General features: G+C 42.2%; 2 protein-coding genes across 2 annotated transcripts; one reads left to right on the forward strand and one right to left on the reverse strand.

The window, feature by feature from the left end:
• Positions 1–5,436: 5,436 nt before the first annotated feature.
• LOC6736548 (protein lin-9) lies at positions 5,437–7,438 on the reverse strand. Its single transcript, XM_002083382.4, has 3 exons — positions 7,226–7,438; positions 6,893–7,162; positions 5,437–6,836 (listed from the first exon to the last, which is right to left on the reverse strand). The coding sequence occupies exons 1-3, from the start codon at positions 7,324–7,326 to the stop codon at positions 5,501–5,503; spliced, it is 1,707 nt and encodes a 568-aa protein (XP_002083418.1). The 5' UTR covers positions 7,327–7,438; the 3' UTR covers positions 5,437–5,500.
• A 10,095-nt stretch (positions 7,439–17,533) lies between these two features.
• On the forward strand, positions 17,534–21,616 carry LOC6736549 (myb-like protein P). Its single transcript, XM_016170725.3, has 9 exons — positions 17,534–17,817; positions 17,887–18,059; positions 19,011–19,191; positions 19,352–19,790; positions 19,992–20,168; positions 20,227–20,520; positions 20,583–20,772; positions 20,836–21,075; positions 21,142–21,616. Exons 1-9 carry the CDS (start codon positions 17,549–17,551, stop codon positions 21,189–21,191), a joined length of 2,013 nt encoding a protein of 670 aa, XP_016030128.1. The 5' UTR covers positions 17,534–17,548; the 3' UTR covers positions 21,192–21,616.
• The last annotated feature ends 105 nt before the right edge of the window (positions 21,617–21,721 follow it).

Consider the following 21,721-nt stretch of genomic DNA (forward strand, 5'->3'; position numbering starts at 1 on the left):
TCAAACGCCAGACATCGAGAGCTACAGTAACAAATGAAATTTTAAGCACAAAGTTTGCTGAACTCAATGCTGCTTTCTTTTCCACCCCTGACTCCAAACCCAAGAAAAAGAAAAAAAGGAACCAAGTCCGAAACTTTTTTATTAAGTTTACAAGGCCAAGTAAATTTCTCGATCCCTGGGGCCTGCGCCAGTTTTCCCTAATTAATACCTCGAGTCGTGGGGCTGCCCAGAAGTAATGAATGAAACAAATCCACTTGATTTATATGCTAATCAAGCCTGGCCTGTAGCCACAACTAACACTTCGGGCCATCGACAGTTGCTTTAACCATATTAAAGCGAAAACGAAGCCCCAACTGGCCGCAGACAATGGGGAAACTTTAAATTATCCCCTATCACCGAATAAATCATCCACAGATAGCATCATCAGCTGGGTCGCAAGGCGCAATTATTTGCCCAGAATGGATTGCTCTCTTCAGGAACTGCTGCCACTTTCCGAATGCCCCTGGTGCTGGAAAATATCCGTGGAAAACTCGAGCAGTTTTCACCCTGCTGGACATCATGAAAATATACCTCTTTTATTATGTACACGTACGAATTGAATCCAACAAGTAATCATTTCATTTTCAGTTTTAGGCAAATAACCATAAAAGTCGGTTCTTAAATCGTTTTATGCCAGTATTGTGATTCTTCCGACCCATATACCCTCGATGACCCTTGAACTCGATCCCAGCATAATCTCCTTTGAGTGGTGAGTGATGGACAGGCTGGGGAAACAACAAGCTGAACTCGAAAGCTCTCTGTTGCATTTCAGCAGCTTATGAATGCTAAGCAGAATTGAAACGTTTTGCTGTTTTACAAATAAGGATGCAGAGATTCATAAATACTAGGCAAATTTCTATTGCCATAGAGACTTTCACAAATGCTTCGGACAATTATTCGCTCGTGCCACGAGTTAAACGGCTCAGACGAGATTGAGAAACGAGAATGGATGCCAGGATTGTGCATTGAAATCCAAGAAGAGGAAACACGTGTCCGATGCAGGACAAAAATACTGCAGACATAAGGATGCTTCAGCATGTTCTTCATAGTCCTACATTCGTTCAATGCGACAAGAGTTTTGAACGAGCTGGTTTAAAATATCCAAGTGCTTAGATACTCAGATACTTTATTGAACGGATTCAATTGTATCAAGATTTTATTAACTTAGCCCTACTGAGAAAGCTGTTATTACATACGTGCCACTACTTATGCTTTAGTTCTTACCTTATTTCATTTTAATTCATATTAACCCAATAATTTGAAATATGCCAATGTTTAAAATTAAGTTATCCACTCGAATTAAGTTAATTGCATTATTAATTCTTTACACATAAATTGGGTTAACGTCAAAATTACACTTGTATGAAGGGAATTGCTTTATTAATTAGATATTTTAAATTCCATTAGCTTACTTTTGATTTTGGTTCTCAATTGGGCCAATCTGTATGCAATTTTAATTGTATCAACTGTGGAATGAACTAAATGCCAATCAGATCACCTTGTTCAGCTGCATGAAATGCAAACACCATGCTAGTGGCTTAAAGTGAAAGCTGGCTGTCTGTCGAAAATGTCCCTGGCCCACGCTGCGTATGAGCAATGCCGCAGTTTAAGCCTTGAGGGTGGCCATAAAGGACTCTCGTGCTGGGCGGCACCAGTTTGGCTCTCACTGCGAGTGCATTAAACCAAATTACAACACATTATAATTTGTGACAAAAGTGGCCCCGAAAATTCATTTGTGAGATTCAAGATTTGAGAGCTGGCAAACATGAAAATGTACGAATATATATTTTTATGCACTGCTGATAGCAATGAGCCCAAGGCCGAAAGACATTTGCCAGATGAATAAATAAGCTGAGCGAGATTGTGAATCTGTGTGGAAAGCTGTTGAAATTTCAGGACTTGATAGGTGTCCACTTCTTAAATTAATCGAGGTCAGCAGAAGTGTATGGCATTAAATAAGATATCACAGTAGAGTAAACATGACATCTACTAATGGGATCTAAGTGTTTTTATAAAATACAAATAATCAAATGGTTCTCTTAAATTCTTCTGCTTATACTGAGTACTTTGAAGCACTTTTGGAAACTTTAAGTTCAGGAACTTGAAGCTTCATTCTGGCCTGCTGGTTTCCAATTACGCCCTGCAATATGTGTCACAACCCATTGGCTTTCCACAAAAAAGAAAGGAACCACTCGAGGCTGTGGGCTTGCCATGATGCCTTCTAATTGCTCTCGGTTTTTGTACATCTGTGAATGCCTGGTTCTGTCAATATGCGATTGCTGTACATCGCATGTGGGTGGCAAGGCTCAGGTCAAGTTTTGGCCATAGAAATGCTAAAAATTATCCAAATAATGAATGTTGTGCCTCGATTTTCTCGTATTTTGGTGTCCAATCAAATGGCATCCCAAGCTGAATATTATTTTTTGAACAAATTATAAAAATGATGTAATCTGCAAAAAAAGAAAATGTCTCGCAACTTGGAGTTAAAGTTAGAACCGATCGGTGGGAGCTTAAAGCAAAGCGATGATAGTGATAAATTTATTTTCCCATATCGATTCAACGCTCAACGCTCAAAATAAATAGTATCGTTATATTTCAGGCATAATTAAAGCCGTGGAGCCCGCCACACGAGACGTCAATCATTGTAATTTATAACGTAAGCAGAAGCGTAAGCAAACTTAAGCCATTATTTCCGCTTTACGGAATACAAGCCGCAGGCTGTGCTTTTGTTTTTGCCATCGCTTTTCCCTAAGTTTTTCCACTGTTTACTGTTACTTTGGCTGTTGTGTTTATTTTCGCTTTCATTTCGTTTTTGCTGCACATTTGCATTTTGTATCCCGCTGACCTCAGTCCTCCGACTGCCGCCACAAACTGCTGTCCATTTCATAAATCATTTGGAACACACACACACACATCTGAGGGAAATACTCACAAGTACACTGAAAAAAATATACAACCGTTTTGGAAGGAAAACTATAGTATCTATATCTATGTATTGTTTTTTACCTTAAAATTTAATTTGATTTATTTATATTAGTAAATAAAATGTTATTAATTTTTTCCTAAATTGTCTCGACTTATAGAGTCTACAATTTCCATGTCGAGTGGAGTTTTACATTGCCGCGCACTGATTTACGGCTCTTAAACGAAACTTACACATGCGCCTACATCTCCCAAGAGAAAGGAATATTAATTTTATATTTATTATGTAACCGACAGCAATTGCCAACCATCAATATCAAATTAACCAATTACGCAACCATGCCATTAAGCTGATTAAAATCAGTGCCACCAAAAAAGTATGCTACAGAAATGCTTTCCTTTAAGTTAAACATTAAATATGCACTTGGTTCATATTCGCACAAAACAGATATGTATGTTCAGCATGTGGGATGAAATTCAAAAGCTCTTTGCATAATATGAGCAGCTATAAAAAGTTACAGTTTTATGTTTGTTTGTTTGACATGAAAAATATTAAATTATACAGATCATTCCATATATGTACATATGTAATAATAATAAAACATTTTACTTGGTGATACCAGCTTACTCTTAAAATAAAGCTGAATCTATTAGTTAACGTGTACCCCTGTCGAGTTTCCGAGAAAATATCTTCGGAAATACAGCGAAAACTCATTGCGATAAATGATAAGCGCTTGGCAACAAAAAAGAGTCATGCCAAGAGCGCCACGCCCACTTCCACTTCCGCCCAAGGGCTTTCTAATCATCTCGCAATTGCTGACCGAAATTTTCGGCCTGGTATGACTTAAGCCAAGCCATAGATGACAATTTAATAAAGCAAATTGAGCGGCTTGTGGCGAAAGTTTCCTTGGTATTTGGATTAATCCAACCCACATCCGCGTCCACATCCACGCCCACATCCGCACCAGGCCTGCAGAGTCGTTAATCAATTAGGTTGCCAGTCTTAGGCGATTGCTTTGCTGGCATGTGGATGTGCGATTATATATGTGTTGCCACTTAAGCTGTTATGTATTGATTCAATTCCATATAAACGATGCCCCGCCACGCGCAAATATAATTAATGATCAAGTGTCAACGGAACAAAAAAACTTTAGTCATCTCGAATGCATTATGTAAGGCGGTGTATTGAATTACATTTAGCACGCGTAGCCAACATTCACAACTTTCACAACTCGAGTTGGTCCACGCGGATACTTGACCGTATAAACTTGGTCTGCCCACATTTATGTGCTGCCATTTTTTACGTTTGTTTATCCTGGCTGGGGGGATCCTTGATGTCAAACTACCACGTCTGCCGATTTTTTTAGTGGTCTTATTTAAGTTTGCCAGGATATTGAAACGTTCAAAATAGATACATCGAGTTCATTAATCAAGTTAATGTCTAAATACATATTTCATTACACCCATATTCTTCTGGGCACAAGTACTGCAAGGCACTGAGAAAAATGTTGCTATCAGATTGATTTGGCTGGTCATTCTAATCAGGAATAAGAATAAAACATTTAATTTTGAATGCAACCACAACTATATTCTTGACCACAGTTGTAGCATATAGAGCAAAAAATGTTGCACTCTATAAATTTATAGCCGAAGTCGCCGCCCCTTCAGCTTCAATGCATTATAAATATTTACGAGTCGTCCGCTGGGGAGGATTCCGTGGAGGATACGCACATCTTGGCTTACGACGATGACACATCCGGGAGCGAAATGGCCAGGGTCCATTCCCGCAGGACACACGCCATCAGCTCCTTTGCCGATCGTTTCTCTTCCCGGGGGACAGAGCGACGCAGTGCAGCCGGAGGCATATTAATGATGTCTTTATGGCGGCCACATGGGCGTTGGGAAATTCCCCGGCGGAACTGGCTCACCCACACAATTTACGAGCGTAGTGCATCCATCTAGTAATTAAAAAATAGAAAACACTTTACTCGTAAATGCTGATTTATGCGGGGATGCAACATGGCTGCACGAAATTTGGCCACAAAAAAGAGAAAATTTCAATACCTACTTTTTGCAGGGTTTCTTAGTACTAAGGGCGTTCTAGTACGAGTATTTCTTATTCAGTTTAAAGTATTTAATAAACTACATCTTCTATCATCAAACAAATCAACTGTCTGCTTTTTAAGCTGCAACACATTTACAGGCCCTTTAGAAAACACAAACATTCCCCAGTGATTATCCTTTTTTTCGTTCACATACGCATTACTTATTTGGTTGCCAATCTGTCAACTGTTTTACGGCTGACTTCCTGTGGAACGTGCCACTGGAAACTTGAAATAAATCCTAGGACCACGTACCTCCCCCCAACTACCCCTTCGCGTAAGTACCGAAAGAGCTACACAAGGTTGCAGCCACAAGAAACTTCGTTAAGCTCCTCTGCCGGCAAACTCCCAATGCACATGACACTCCTACTAATTGAGCCATAAATAAGAGCGAGGCTTTATTTCAGTATTCCAAAGGGCCAGCAGTAGTAGTGTGTTTAGCTGGGAGAATCCGGCTGTGCCTCGACCACAAAGTTGTAGATACCATCCTCGGTTTGCATCGGAGCCTGCTGGGTGATTTGGAAGCGCTCCGGTTTTTTGACGTCTTTGAATATTTGAACCACCTGCTGACGCAGGGGCTCCAGGGCATCAACGCCATCTTTTAATTTTTTTCCCAGCGATGGCTGGATGTTGTCCACCATGTGGGTAACCAAATCAGCGATAATCGGCTCCAAGTTGGAGCTGTTCTCGCGCCCCAGCTTCCCATTGAGATACAGTATGGTGTGAAGGTTGCGGACGAACTCCTGCGTGCGATCCGATTCTATCTTCAGGAATTTCTCATCCGCGGCAGTCTTGAGGTCCTGTTCCGCCTGCATGCGACACTTCTGATAGACTTCGCTGGCTGGGCGACCTCTTTTGGCCTCCTCCTCCTCGTCCTGGTTCTGATACTCGACCAGAAAGTCGTGCAGGATGCGCAGCGGTTCAAGGATATCAGCGTTCACGCGGTGCAGCGTTATCATGCTGGCCGAAAAGCGACGCTGGAGGTTTTCACGCTGAGGTGTGACCTTGGCATCGCGACGACCATTTGAAGAACCAATCTCCTTGAATGTCTCGAAGTCCTCATTCATTCGGGCCAAGTCCATGAGGATCTTGTGCTTGACATCCTGTAGTTTACCGACCTTCAGCACTGATTCCAGAAGTTCCTTGGTGTACCTCTTGTTTCCGAACTTCTCGGTCTCGGTCTTGGCGCTCTCTGAAGTAATCGCGTTCGATTTGTTGCCGCGCATAATAATGGACAAGGGAACCGCCGCGGTTTCCTCGTCGGAATAGAGCTGTGAGTCCGAAAGACAGAGCACGACTGCATTGTCATTTCTACTGAATCGAACCAGATAGGTGTAGTCCTGCGGATCGTAGCCCATGACAATGCCATTGACGATGCCCTCGAAGGAGTGTCCGTGCAGAAAACTGCTGACCCTGGCATCCTTGGACAGTGGCAGGGGCACACGCTTGGGTATCTGGTCCAAGTAGCCCACGTTCTCCTTGGGATTGAACTTATGCTGCTGCAACTGGCGCACAATGCGGCGCTGGCACTCCAATTCTTCGCGTTCCAGCTCGATGAAGGCGGGCGAAAATCGACGCGCCTTCCCCATATTCCGGCGTACCAATTGCCATCCTCTACGGGGCATGAAGCAAGAGTGCAGGAGCGGACAGTACTCCGCTATGAAGCGCTTCATATCGTAGCCCATGGTCAGGGTCGGCTTGTCCAGGAAGGAGTCCACAAACTCACACCAAATCCAACGGTGAGAGCTGAGATACTTCAGGAAGTTGTACAATCTAAAGGAGAATGAACAATTAAACACTGGGTCAATGGAATCTTCCCCACTACGAACCTCTTGCCAAGTATAAAATCATTGGAGTAGGGATCCTGCTCCTTTTCCATCTCTTTCTCTTCCTCCAAAACGGCTACTGATATTTTGGACGGCTTTTTTGTAAAGTTCGCAGTCCTTTTGGACGACCCCTCTGGCTTAGTCCTCACCTGCATCGCTGGCTTTTCAGAAATCCTGCTACGATTGTCGAAATCGGGGCGATTAATAAATAACTCATCGTTTTGCCATGCCGCCACCATCTTTCTGGGTTTCTTCAATTGATGACGCGACATTCTACGAATGGTAGCGCAGCTATAGTTCTATTTTAATATTTGATAGGAATTGAGAAAATATTACGTTGTCGTTGATAGTAATCCTATATTTGCCAGAAACTCGTTTTCTTCGCAGATCTCAGATTGGATTGTGAAATTATCGATTGATAGTGGATCAATTGACATGCTGAAATGGTCTACTACGTTTTTCTTTCGTAATTTAAGCGAAGTTTTGCTGAACCGAATGTTTTTTTGCCTCACACGTCTCACAATTGATTATGTAGTTGACATTTGACCTATGGCCTGCAAAATTGGGCTGCCAACATATTTCAGTTCTGTTAAGGGTTGTCATATTTTCTAGGGTAGTCATTATTAAAGAACTAGTTCTGATACATTGCATTTAAACCAACTAAAGTCGGATTTTAATAAATAGTATCAATATTATTTTATGAACAGCCGACTGCAATTGAATTACGTAAATTGTTTTTTTTTTCCTGCTGTGAAAATCATTATTTAACACAACATTTTCGACATTTTTTTCTTGTTCAATTCATTGATTCGTTTTTTGTTATTGCCGCTTTCCAGGGTTGTTGATTTTCCGAGTGAAATCTGTTGAATTTTTAATTTGAAAAACTTTTGTGTGATTTTCATAGCTGGTGCCAATTGCACAACACAACAATGGGTGGCCGAATCTCTGTTTAGCAAAATAGTAAACAGCCAAAGTTTCGCCGGACTGCAAGAATGGCTCCATGGTCAATAGTAGAAGGTCGATGGTGGTAATGGTCATCGGGGCGCGTAATTAATAAAGTTTGCATACGACTGTTGCCGTGGCTAAAACGCCGCCAGCGGATTTGAAATTACGTAAATGGATTCCAGCATTATTAGCTGCGCACTTTTGGCCTAATTTCCATGTCTGTGATGTGGTAAGTACGCCTGTGCACTGCAAAAAAAAGGTACAAAGGCCAGAGAATTGATAATGTAATTCAGAGAGTATTTCTTAGAAACACTGAAACACAAACTGTTCTTAATACCTAAATTTCACATTTAATTATATAAAACGGAATTCTAAATTAAATTAAATTATAAATACACCTCAGTGTATGCCAATGGTTTTGCCCGCAAACTTTCGACACGTGTTGCGGTCGTTTTCTGGGAAAAAGGAAATTGGATATCCAGATATTCAGACTTAAAGGAACTTAAAGATTACTTCCTCCATCGAGATATCGATTGCCGTCTGTGCACCTCATTCAATTTGCTGTGCACACAGAGCTTCCGGAGAATCATAGACTGAAGGAAGAGATACCAGTTTTAATTTGCATTCCTTTCGCCTCGAAGGAGCAGCGGGATGTCCTAATGCAGGACACCTGCAGCTTGTACTCACTTAATCAGCAGACAGGCAAAGGTGATGCAGGTGGTTGGCTGGAGGCCAGCAACATGCGCTTAAAATTAAAAACCCAAGGCAGACAGCTGGATGGTTCTCCTGTTCTTCAGTTTTTGTGTTCCAGGATCACACAACAAAACATTGACATTGAACTAATGAAAGCTGCAGGCGACACGTGCCACGCCCACCTACCACCCATCGCCCATCGCCCATCGCCCAGCCAGGAGACTTTAGCCAGCGGAATGGGCGATGATAGGTCGTGCCAACGGGTTACTCATGTGCACGACTTCATACATATATACATATATACATATATGCGTATTCTCATGCGGCTATATTGTACCCTGTATGGCGAATGTTGGCTTCTGGTCTGGCTGACTTTCAGCCTGCGGGGCGTTTTTGCACTGGCCCAAAAAACTGGCTTTTGTTCTGGCTAAATGTTGAACGGCACACGCAAGCGTGTTAAAAAAAAAGCTTTGCTCAGTGAACCTAAAAAATCGAGTTCAAAGAGCCAGGGGCGTTTAAAATGGGCGTGTGTGAATCAGAAGTCAACCATGAAGGTGTCAAAAGGTATGCAGCGATAGTCTGATGGTGAAAAGGATTAACACATAGTAGGGCGATTAATTTCACACTCTTACTTTAGTTTCAAATAAGCAAAGTAAATATTAAACTCAAGTGAAAATCGCCTTCACTGTAAGATAGTTTCACCAGCTTGTCGAACTTAAACTCTTGAGCTGACAGCTTTAGCTTCTTGGCCATCTACACGACAGAATCTCTCGCCGCTTGCCCGCCTTATACGCTTGGCTTTTACTGTGCATTTACAGTTTATGACAGTTTGAGGACATTAAAATTGAAGCAGTTTGTATCGCCAGCTCCCAGTTGGGGGGCCACATGGGTTGGAGCTGGCTTATCGCCACTCGCCACTTTCATGGCCATGGAGCGCATTAATTGATTCGAGAGTTCGGTCTTTAAAGCGGGATTTTAGAGCGGACATAACAAAGCCACTCGGGGGAGTCTGTGAAAGTCAATGACTTTCTGGGCCAAGTCACGTATTGGCCAAAAAAAAAAAAAAAGCAGACTTGCAAAAAGGAACAAAGCTTCTTTATATTTATGCCATATAGTCACACATTTGTCGCTTTAATTGAAAGCGCGAAAGCGACAGTTGAACCAATTTTCGGTTTTTATTCGGTTATTTTCCTTTATGAAAAATCATTTGACAAGGAGCGTGCTTTCGACCGTTATCATGAGGCCACAAAAAAGGGTCCAATTCGGCCCTTGGAAATGCCAATAATAATTATAAATATATGCGACTGCTACCCACATCAAAGTGAAACAGCATTTGAACCTGGGGGAAATGTTGAACAACCCGCAATGAAAAGCAGAAAAATTGTGTAAATAAAAAATTAATACTATTGAAATATTACCTTCTTTTTGATTATGGCAATAGGATAGGGAAATTCCCAATGTTTATAGCTTTAACGTGTTCAAGCAGAAGGATTTCTTTAAACAAATACTTAAATTATACTTAAAGCCCAGCTTCTTGGATGACACATTGAGATATCTCGTACGATTTTCCCCACAAATGACAATGATTTCGTGCACCGAATTTCCTCGGGTTTTCAATTTCAATTACTATCGCTTTTATTTCAATTCATGTTCAATTTTTCCAGTTATTTTACAGCCATTGTCTGCGGCTAGGCGCCTTTGACTTGGACTCCTGCTCCTCCTGCTGCTACTGACATTGGCTTTTTATCGCAGATTTCTTTTGGTTCGCCGGCCCGTAAAATGCTCATGTGATTGCATTGTCTCCGCGATGCACAGGAAACAATTTCTATACGTTTCAAGCCATACGATTTTTTAAGTTAGAAATAAAACATTAAAACTTATTACTGATGTGCACTTTTAGAGTATACTTACACTTTGAACAGAGCGGTGATAAATATTGGCACTGCTATGGTTTTTTTGGCAGTGTACCATCGAAATGGCTGATTCAATTGGTCGATCCATTCGGTAGATGCCACAGAGACAACGCGGCGGATGGACAATGCAGCAAATCCTCTTATCAAATTGTCATCGTCATTAAATCGCAATTAGCCAACACCACAGCGATGGCAGTAACAACAATCTGTCGAGGATTTGGGGCGCCTCGATTGCTGACGACAGCAACTGGAAAAACAGAAAACTTTTAAGCGGAAACACGCGCCTGGCCAGCTGAACTTTGCTGCTCTGCGATGTCCTCGGTGATTCTGAGACATCCTGCGATGTCCTGGCTGCTTTCGCTCGCCGAGTCAAACTCAAATTGACTTAAGCGCTTCTTCTGCCGCCCCTGTCCACTTTCATTAGTCACAAAGGGGAGAGAGGAGGAGCTGATGGTTCTGGGCTCAGTGCCCAGAACTCAGGACTCAAGACTCTGGATCTCAGGACCCAGTCATTGACACCGCCGTTGTTTCTCTTTCCATTTCAGTTCCCGTCTTCCGCTGCGAACTTTCAGTGTTCCCTCGCTCGACTTGGAGTAAATCAGCTTAGTGATTCCACCCGATTTTCGCCTGTCCTGTCGGGATATCCAGATGACGGATGATGGCATCATGTTCCCCAGCCGACTTTATTTTTGGACTAGCAAATGCGGTAAGCTATTCACGTTACAGAATACTACTTAAAATAGATAATTATTATTATTATTATGATAATAACTTTTATAATATAATTTATAATTTTAAGTCTTACTTGAAACTGCTTATTTAATACCCCCAAAAAAGATTTCAATTTATATCGTATTTCTAGAACTATTGAACTCATCCTTAAAGCTATTTTTGTGACCGCATCTGTAGTTGGGCAGGGGCTACCGGATTTATGTCACGGAAGTTAAGAAAGACTAAGGCGTCCACCAAAATGGATCCCACTTCGCATTTGCATACCCAAGGGGCTCTCATATCGCCGGGCTCCTGGTTCTCAAGTGATAAGTGGGTTCTATTCCTGGCATTCAGCTACAGCCAGCAGCTTGAAAAACTTAAAGTCAATTCCACTCAAGTCCGGTGGGAACTTGTGCACAACGGCAATAAGGCATTTGCCATGTTTTTCCATCCGACAAGAAAGCGCAACAATCGTCATATATGGCATATATATATACATATACTATATGGACGAAGGGTAGTGGGTGTAAAAGGCAGCCATTGTGGATGGCTTTTTGTGAGGCTTTCTCGCCGAGCATTTCCGTTGAATTATAAACATTTCTTTCGCATCGCACTGCACGACTGCTATGCCAGTTGGCAAAAATGCTGCTGCTCCTGCGATTTCGATTGCGGAATGTGGTCACATAGACGCGGAAACGTGACGGACGGAATATTGGCCAATTCTGGGGATACCCGTTTTATTTCTGGACGTACTGACTTGGCTGCAGAGCCAATTAAACAGAGTGCTTATGTGGCTAAAACAGAGAAAATCGCCCGAGAGGAATCAGTCCGCATGACTGGTTATGTTTTTAATTGAAGGTTTCAGTTTTTAACAAGTAAACATGAACATAAGTAACAAAGTAACCAAGAAACTGTAATGGGTTTATAAATTTAAATCAAATTAAAAAACTGAACTAAAATTAAATATAATAAATTTCAGTTAGCTAATTATATTACCTTTATTTATTTATTTTATAAGGATTTAATACCTTATTAAATCAAACAAATAGCAAATAATTCTATTCTATCTATATACTATTTCAAAATTAAACTAATCAGGATAATTATCCACGTTCTTAGCCTGATCTGCATTATTTTCCCAAACTTTTGTGCGCTTTTCCCACTCATTTTCCGCGACTTTTCAACTACCTGCGGTTATAAAGTGTTTAGTGCACACAACATCACACGCAAAAGGATAAGTGGAAATTTTCACGCAAAGAACGTGACCATTTTCGTGTCTACAGTTTCTTTAGTTTCGTTTTTCCTGACGGTGGCTTAACGTTCAAGTTGGTATTATTCCAAGTTCACAACAACAACAAATTGTTTCAGAACTTTGCTAAAAAAACAGACTATTGTCGTGGTACAATACTAGAAAACACTGGAAAAAAGGATATGCAAATTAGAATTTGTAAAAGGATACTTTCTTGTCAGATCTGGAGAATTAAAACTTGTAAATATAATCTTGTAAAGTGCCTATGCCAAATGGGAAACCATAGCTCATTTGATTAATGAATTTTAAAGACACTCCGCTTTTTTATCAGTGCACTCCGCACAGATGAGGCCAGCATCATCGTGTGCATTTGCCTTTGGTTTTTTGTTGCGTTGTTTTGGAGTTCTCCCAGCTGCACTTTGCAAATGTCAGGCGAAAGGACTTCGGCGTGGGCGGAAGGACGAAGGTTATGCGGCGCCACATGACATTTGGCAATGCATGCGGACGCGTCCTGCGGCGCCCCAAAGATTTGCCCCACTGGAGCAGCCATAAATTATGAGCGGCAGACGAGCTGATAAAAACGAGAGTTATTTGCAGAGGCGTCTTTGCGTTCAGTTTATTGATTACTTTGCATAAAGTTCAAATTAATGAATCATAGGCCATGTTTACAAATGCGAGGAATCGTAGGCAAATCGCATTCATCACTGTTAACGAGTGGCCATCGGAAACGTTACGCATTTTAATTGCCTATAATGCGTTGGACCCTTTAAACTTGTAGTATTTATACCTAATACGATTGTAGTTTATTATATCGTTATTATTCATAGTCACTGTTGGGCTGTTTAAATATATATAATACATTGTCGTATTTACATTTCATTTCTAGTAATCTTTAAACTGGCCAAAATTGCCATTGTAGAGGCCTCTTTAAGATTTAACACCTCTCGCAACCGAGCGAAACAAATTCGCCTCATGCACATAACTCCACGTTTATTGCCGCACCCACATTTCCGTTTCATGCCCCTTAAAATGTCAACCCTAGGCTTTGGAGTCGATTCCATGTTGCTCTTTATGTGGCACAATTTATCAGGCAGGACCCAAAAAGGAGAAAAACACCCAGGCAACTGTAAAAACACAAATCGTTTGTGTGGAATGCAAAAATAATTTGCAAATCAAAGATTGATGCAGAAAATCGGGCACAAAAGGAAAAACGAGTGCCAATGGTCGACCGACCAAAAAAAACCCACCGAACATTGCGTATACGCAACGTTGTCGTCGGCGTAGTCGAGAGTTGATGACATGACCAACAAATCGTAAATTCGATAAAAGGAAATTAGAAGGAAAGCCATCCGAGGCCAGAAAGGGAAAATGAGGAAGTGGATAGGGAAGTAAAGGAAAGGGAAAGGAGTTGCGCGGGATTTTCCATTCGATTGTCTTCAAGGGAATTTAATTCAGCTATGAATACGAAATTTTCCACAGCCGTATGGAAATTGAAAACCGAATCTGCCGCATCGATATTGGCAAATTACGAGGCGTGTAAAGCCATAAATTGATTATCTCAAGTGTGCTTATCCTGGCCTTCGATTAAGCCGAATCACGTAGCCCGAATTACTCAAGTTTATCAGTGAATTATGAACGGAGTGTCTAGACTCTGCCCACTGACTTGCATTTTAATTATGGCAATTTACTCTTGATTTGTCCGAATATGAATGGCCCAACCCCTTGACCATTAATTGAAATTGTTGAAATGTGCGGGTTATCTGAAATTATAATCTTCTCAGCCCAGAATCCTGTCGATGGGCAATTAAAACTTTATTTATTGCAAAGCCATAAGAAAAATGCAGCCAACAATTTCGCAGTGGTCTCAAAAGACTTGGGCGGCAGCTTTTCAACTTGGCGGAAAATTCTCTGAGCCACAAGGGAGCCTCACGATAAAAGAAGTGGGAAAACAAACAGAGCGAAGGTAAAAGACTGATTTATTTCTGCCCCACCTTCATTACGTAAAACATTGTGCGTCGTAATCTCTAGAAACTAAGACCCAATTAATGAAGAATGAGGGAAAAAGCATAGATGCATAGACACAAAGTCACCATAAAAAAGTTTAAATAAAAGAAAAACGCTTAATATGGGTTAATTAGGCGTTACTTTAACTATGAAATTGATATTTTTTTAAGGAATAATTTCATTGCTAACCCTAATACTCGAGGGCACACAGCGGGTCTCAGAAGTAATTAAAAGCAGATGATGTTGTAATCATAAACGAGTGGAAAACTATTTTATTAAACCAGCCAAACAGATTGCGGGCCCAAGAGATAAAAATCGAATGCAAAACGTCCTTCCGTTGGGGCCCTCACAAGCGAATGGCTTTAAGATCGTAAAAATTTACAGCTTTCGTAATTGCAAAATAGTTCGGCATAACATGGAACTTATTGTTTAGGTACAGGAAAGGAATATGTGCCAATATTGCCGATGGCAAACACCTACACCAGATAGATAGACCCAGTCATTCATGTATCCAAACACCTATCCATAAAAGATGCCGGCCAGATTTTATTGAGGCATTATCAGGCGAAATAAACGGGGACAATTTGCCGAAAATTGGGGACTGGGAGGCCGAGGAGTCGGTTTTATGAATGCCATTTTGACAGGAGACGACAGCAAAGGGCGTTGCAAATTGCCGGGCGGGGCGTGGCAATGGGCATAGTTTTTGGCCAACCCTCAGACCTGTAATGAATGGCCATGTATGAGCGATAACCAAGCACTCGGAAAAATGTATCTTAAAGATTGCTATATTTAGAGGGAAAATCATCGTTCCTACAAATTCAGCTTAAAAAAATGTAAATCACTCTAATGATTAATGGGTAAATGGGTAACCCTTTTTAAGTAAAGCCTAAGCCAAGTACTACCATTTAAGAGCAACTTATAATTAATGCGAAATTTCTTCTTTCTAGTTATTTTTGAAGTGTTTTCCGCGCGGGTTTCCAGAATCGACTTTTATGGCTCATAACCCACTGCACTGAAATGACGGAGTATTTGTGCTTCCCGATTTATCATCTGCAAGGACGCCACTTTATTTGCCTCCGTTGACGTTGGCCGCCCAATTAATTGGGCAATAAAATGCAAAAACCAAAACAAATTAAATGCGAGTAAAAAGTTGGCACTGCCAAAATATTTGCCTTGGTCTGGTGACACTTCGATCCGCAGAGAGCAGCGACGAAAGTGAAAGAAATTCATAAATAAACATTTGTCCGGTGCAAATAGCGAGTTTTTCGAACGTAGCCATTAGAAAGTGGAGCTGGTAGGCGAGGAGGAGGGTGGTGGGGAGTGTTGCAAGTGGGTGGCTTTTGGGCGACTGGGTGGCGTGGGAGGTGTCAAGGGCGCGATAGCTCTTTGACAGCCGGGAAAGCGGATATGGAGTGAACGACAGGTTTTTCCCTCAGCTCTTCCGGCTGGTAGTTCGTGTTTATGCAATATTTAATTTGAAGCTTTTACTCGAATATTATCGTCGATAAATGCTGCGGAGTTTGGTAAGAAAAACTGAGCCACAAAGCCGTGAAATTAAATACTTAACCTACTTTGAGAAGTCACTTGATGGACAAAGTAATAACTTATTCTCACGCTTTAGCACTTTTTTAAGAAGAAACTAATTTTACACATAAAAACATCAATTTGCATTTATAGCAACTTATTGTTGCTGAACAACTTAAATAATTATACGTAAAACTAAAACCACATTGTAATAAAGATGATGATATTCACTAAAAATGCATAGGGAAGTGTAAGTGATTGAGAAAAAATTTGTTTTGTGTTGTATTATTTATTATTTATTATTGTATTATTTGCTTTTAAAAATAACTAGCGCTTAGGTATTTTACATTGTAAAATAAATGTAAGAAATGTCGGATGTTATCGATTATTTATACAATTCAAATGTTTAAGCTTTCGCGCGTAGTATGGGGTTTTTTAGGCAGTTATGCACGTCCTCAGATCACAATCTGGTAACACCGAAAGTTCTAACTTTGTTTGTGTGCGTGCGACGTCGGTTTTTTCGTCGTCGCGACTTTTTTAAAATAAACTGGAGGCATTTGCTAATAATTTAAGCCTAATCGATCAGGAATTTGTTCATAATGTCGGTTGTGATATCGAGCTCTTTGTCAAAAAGCGCTTGAATCGTGGGTAAGAATAAAGTCGCACCTAATGAAATGAACGAATTAGAACTTTTTGCCACGAGAATAGCAAGTGCGTAGGTGTGTGTGTATGTTAGTGTTTGTGCATTTGTGTGTGTGTCTGTTGTGGTCCCTGAATGTGTGAGTGAGTGAGAAGGAAGTAGTCCCCCTTCATTGCTCCAAAAAAAACAACAAATACGAGTGTAAGAAGGAAAGAGTAGGAGAGAGAATAACTTGTAACAAAGTACCGTTACAACAATGGTAATACGGAAATGTGCAACAGAGAAACAAAAACAACAGCAACAACAACGAGAAGTAGTACGAGTTTTGTGGGCCTTTCGTGCAGATACTACCAGTTTTTCCCCAGCTCCTCCCCGCCGTTTTCTGCACAATTTCGAGTTTTCCCAGCTGCGCCGCAGCAACAACAACCACAACAACGAGAGCAATTGTGACTTTTCCGCATTGCAGTTGCGCAAACTAACACCGATTTTTTGTTTTTGGGGCTTCGTGCCTTTGCGCTCTTCTTGCATTCAGCCCGCGTTTAATAAACAATTAATCGCCGAGCAATAAACAACAGCAAGCCGCGCATAGAAATTTGAGCTTTTTCAAAATATTACACCATTCGCTTACATAATATAGTTTACAAGTCGTGCTTCGCCATTCCGTTTTGTTTCGCTTGTTCGCCTTCTTCTTGAGGTCGTTTCTTCTGCTTCCTCTTCCAAGTGAGAATTCCCAACAACCTGTTAGAAGATTCGGTCCCATTGGGCTTTCTAGCTGCGTTTATGCGGGGCTGTAAGCAAGATCTACCAATGGTACTAACAATTTAATTATAAAGTGTGTTAACTATCAGGTAGTAAACAAGTTAGCATTTAAAGCACATTCTAAGTAAGACTTTTTTATAACAATTTAGTATCCCAAATGTGTTTCCGTCTGTTTTGCCTGTGCTTATCAGGAGTGTTTTGAATTCGCCCAATTATCGTTAATGGAATTCCCGCATAAACGACTCATTATACACGCACACAGTCAGCGAGCTGAATTGATCGATGGTTTGTTCACCTTCTCCGCCGCTTTCTTCCCCAGCGTTCTGCTCTTTCCACCTGTGGGCAACTACCGCCGTTATCTCATCCACCAAACATGTGAGAAATACCGCCAACAGTACGATCTGTTCACATTCTCAGTGGGCCAAGGGCCGCAGCGGCGCACCGTCCTCTGCTTTCGCAACCAGCTTCTGGATCCCAGTGGCTTTGAGAAGTGAGCATTTTACATCTGACATAGTTGATTATTGTTAATTTCAATTTGTCCTTAATGCACAATTAACAGCCGCAAGCAGCAGCAGCAGAGGGAGAAGGATAGAGAGCGAGAGGCAGCGAAAAGCTGGCGGAGCAACAACAATTCGCACTATCACACGAACGGCAGAAGCAGCAGCGCCAGCATAAGAAGCGCCACGGAGCTCTGTAAGATGGGCGTTAAGAAGCATATCAGCGAGACTCCATGTGAGTAAATGGCCCGCAGCAAGCTGGTCTTACATATAAACAAAGGCAATCCCCTGTTTTTTAATCACATTTCGGAGCGATGCGTTTCGGCTCCTCATTTAGCAAGCAGCCATAAATTTAAGTGTTTGCAAATACGCAAAAAGAAGCCAAACAAAGAAATCGAAAATGTTAATGAGCAACAGGGATAGCGACGAATATGAGAATACCCAGTAATAGTCAAAATTAAGTCACATATTTACGTTCTTCGTCAAGTTTTTAATTGTTTACAAAGTATGTATTTATTTATATTTGCAATGAATTTGCACAGTTGTGTGAGATACCCTGCAAATTGAAGCATTAATGAGCTTTCCAATCAGAAGTAATGGCTAATTTCCAGCCAAGTGTATAGCAAATAGGTAGATTAACTAAAAATAACCAGATGCGCCAGCTGAGCGACGCTGGCAGCGACGTCGGCAGCGCCGTTGCCGTTCATTCAAGGTCGCCCTCTTTCTCGAGCGGATTTTTTGGTGATGTTGCATCACAGCTCACCTCACCTCACTTCACTTGGCTTCACGCAGGTAGACGCTCAGCTGGTCGACCGCTGCGCACGCTCACCAGCTCTGGACCGCCCCCTTTAGACCCCCCTTGCCACCTGGGATCCACCTGTCAAGTTCGTGTTGACATTCACGAAAATCGGGCATAGAGCGGATCGTGAAAAATTGGGTCGACATAAGTGAATTTTGGTTTTAATTTATTTTATGCCGAATCCGTTGCTTCACCTTAGTCTCTATTTTGTTCGGTTTGTTTTGAACATTTGCCAACTATTGTTGCTAATCGTCTGCTTAGCTCTCTCATTTGGCGATCTATCTGTCTTAATGACTTCGCATCGTGTAAAGTATCTCACATTCGGTATCTTGCGTCTCTTTCTCAGTGTATCTCATGGATAGCATTTTCTGTATCTGTATCTTGCAGTAAGCAAATCGAACTCGGTGGATTTATACAGGCCGCCAGCGCTGAGGAACAATAGCAATAACAACAACAACAGCAGCAGCGAGGAAGCAGCTGCAGCAAACGAAGCTATAACAACACCATTAGCTGCAGGAACAGCAACCACTGCATCTACCAGTCCTACCTCCAAAGAATCCCCGAACAGGTAGGTAAATAGATCTACAGCCCATCAAAGTTAGGAATAGATCATAAACTGCGTATATACCGCTGACGAAACTCTTGCTATTCTGTCGTGAGCTAATCGATTACCTCGTTTCCTTCACCGCCATTTATTGTTACCTCTGTTTTGCTCCGCTCTTTCGCAGAGAGTACCAGACGGACGCTTCAGCAGCGGCGGCGACCCGTCGTGAACGCCGTCCCGATCGAGCGGTTTATGTGCCAAGGGCACGACGCAGTCAAACTACACCACCGACTACTACAACAACAACAACGGCGGCGGCAGCGACAGCGGTTGCAACAACAGCACCAGCAGCAGCGGCGGTAGTCGCAGCAACAATTACAACAGCGCCGGATTCCCCGCCAGTTGCAGATACACACCCGAGCAAAGCGGACGACGCCAACGGTCAGCCGCCGTCCAAGTCGAAGAAAAGCAAATCGCATCGGGAGCGCAGAGAACGCGGAAAAAAAACGACAGCAACTACAACGTCTGATAACGCCACTGTACTGGTTATATCAGCATCTGAGAACGATACTCAATCCAACGAAGAACACCGACCGGCAAAGCCAGCGGACTGTGATAAGGAGGTGTGTGTAGTAAAACGAGTCAATAACGTATCTAAGCGAATCTAAAGCCTATGAGTTAGTTCTTAGTACGCTAAACGTGAACTGAAGTTCACTCTTAACATTAATTGCTCAGCGGAGCGCCATTCTCCATCAGCAGTTAGCGTTTTGTGAACGGTTTTTAATCCACATTGTAATAGCTGACCTTGCCTTTCTAACACACAGATCATGAGCGGCGCCCAGCGTACAAAGCCAGGCAATGGCAACAAATCAGCCAGCAATGGCAAAAGCCAGCCATCGCCTCCGCTGCGCATCGAGGATGTGGTGGCGGCCAGGAGCACCAATGGCGAGGAGCCGGCCAAATGTGATAATGATGTGCGCGAGCTGCAGCGAGCCTCAAAGGTAAGTTATGCCGCATGGAATCAGCGAAAGGTTTTAACTAACTTCCAAACGATTGCAGGAAATCAATCGCAGCAATCGCCGCATCATGAAACAAACCTTCAACTCAGATGTGCTGGAGATTCCCGAAAAAATAGAGACATCGGCAACCAAGGCCATCCCCACATCCCCGCAAGCATCAGCCACAGCGAAACCACCTGCAGACAGCACCACCGAAGACGATGATGAGGAGGACGAGGACGACTGGGAGAAGATGTTCGACGAGAGCGGCGACTGTCTGGATCCCAAGATACTCCAAGAACTGACTGAATCAGTGGGGAAGTGCAAAATAGAGCTGCCCAAAATGGACTATTCGGTGAGTAGTATAACTGGTTAACCAGCATCATCAAATTTAACTCTGTTCCACAATTCCCACAGGTCTTTCACATTAAACAACAACTGCTCAACGAAGAGGAGTTTCCGCACGTTCTGGAGGTGTCCAACTTCCCAGTGGAGTTCAAAACTCCCGACCTTCTCATGCTTTTCGCCCAGTACAGGGGCAGTGGCTTCGACATCAAGTGGGTGGACGATACCCATGCCCTGGCTGTGTTCAGCAGTTCCCGCATTGGTGAGTGCCTACAAATGCAACCGGAGATTGTTTCCGTAATAAAATAGAACATTTCCTTCGCAGCTGCTGAGGTGCTGACGATGGGGCATCCGTTTGTCAAGTTGAAGCCACTGGCGGAGGCCACTCTGGAGTCACGACTGAAGGCGAAGAAGGCCGGCGCGGTGTCAATGCAGCCGTATCGCCAGCGTCCGGAAACCTGCACGGCCTTGGCCCGACGACTGGTATCGGGTGCACTGGGAGTCAAGCTGCCCACGGCGCCGCAGGAACGGGAGAACGAAAGGCGGGTGCTACGTGAAGCCAAAGGTGGGTGGAATCAGTGCGGCTGCCTTCCCTCGGTCATATATTTATCTTTGCAATCGTATCTTTCAGAACGCAAGCTGCTAGCTGCCAAACAGCGGGACGAGGTCTGGGAGAGCTAGACCGCGGCCCGGAAGAAGGCCAGGTGCATTTTTCTCACCCTTTTCTCATCTGCAATAAATGCGGCAGCAAACACAACACGATGTGGATCGACAACAAAATGCCCACAAACGCAATTCTCAATCAAAGCTAACACAGTAAATGAGTAATTCGCATGCTAAGCAATGTACTTTTAATGTTCGCTTTTTGTGAAATTAACACAGACTTTTGCTCAATTTGTTGTAGTTTTTAGAGGATGCAATGCATATTATATCATCTAGGCCGTAAGAGAGAAATATCTATATTTATTGGTCGTAGCAATTAGACGTGCAGAGAGACGTGTGTGCGTGTTGTTTTAACTCCAGCCGTAAACCTAATTTTTAAGCGCGAGCAATTTATATATTGATATATATATTTTAATAAAGTTTATAGCGTAAGTAAAAGTTAACTGATAAAGTGGTGTTTTTAATTGAGAAATGGAATAGAACATGGCCATACAGCGCTTTTGGATTGCCAATGCAGCACAGATATTTTCTTAAAAATAATCTTTTAA

Source organism: Drosophila simulans, chromosome 3L, assembly GCF_016746395.2.
Source record: "Drosophila simulans strain w501 chromosome 3L, Prin_Dsim_3.1, whole genome shotgun sequence".
NCBI lineage: Eukaryota > Metazoa > Arthropoda > Insecta > Diptera > Drosophilidae > Drosophila > Drosophila simulans.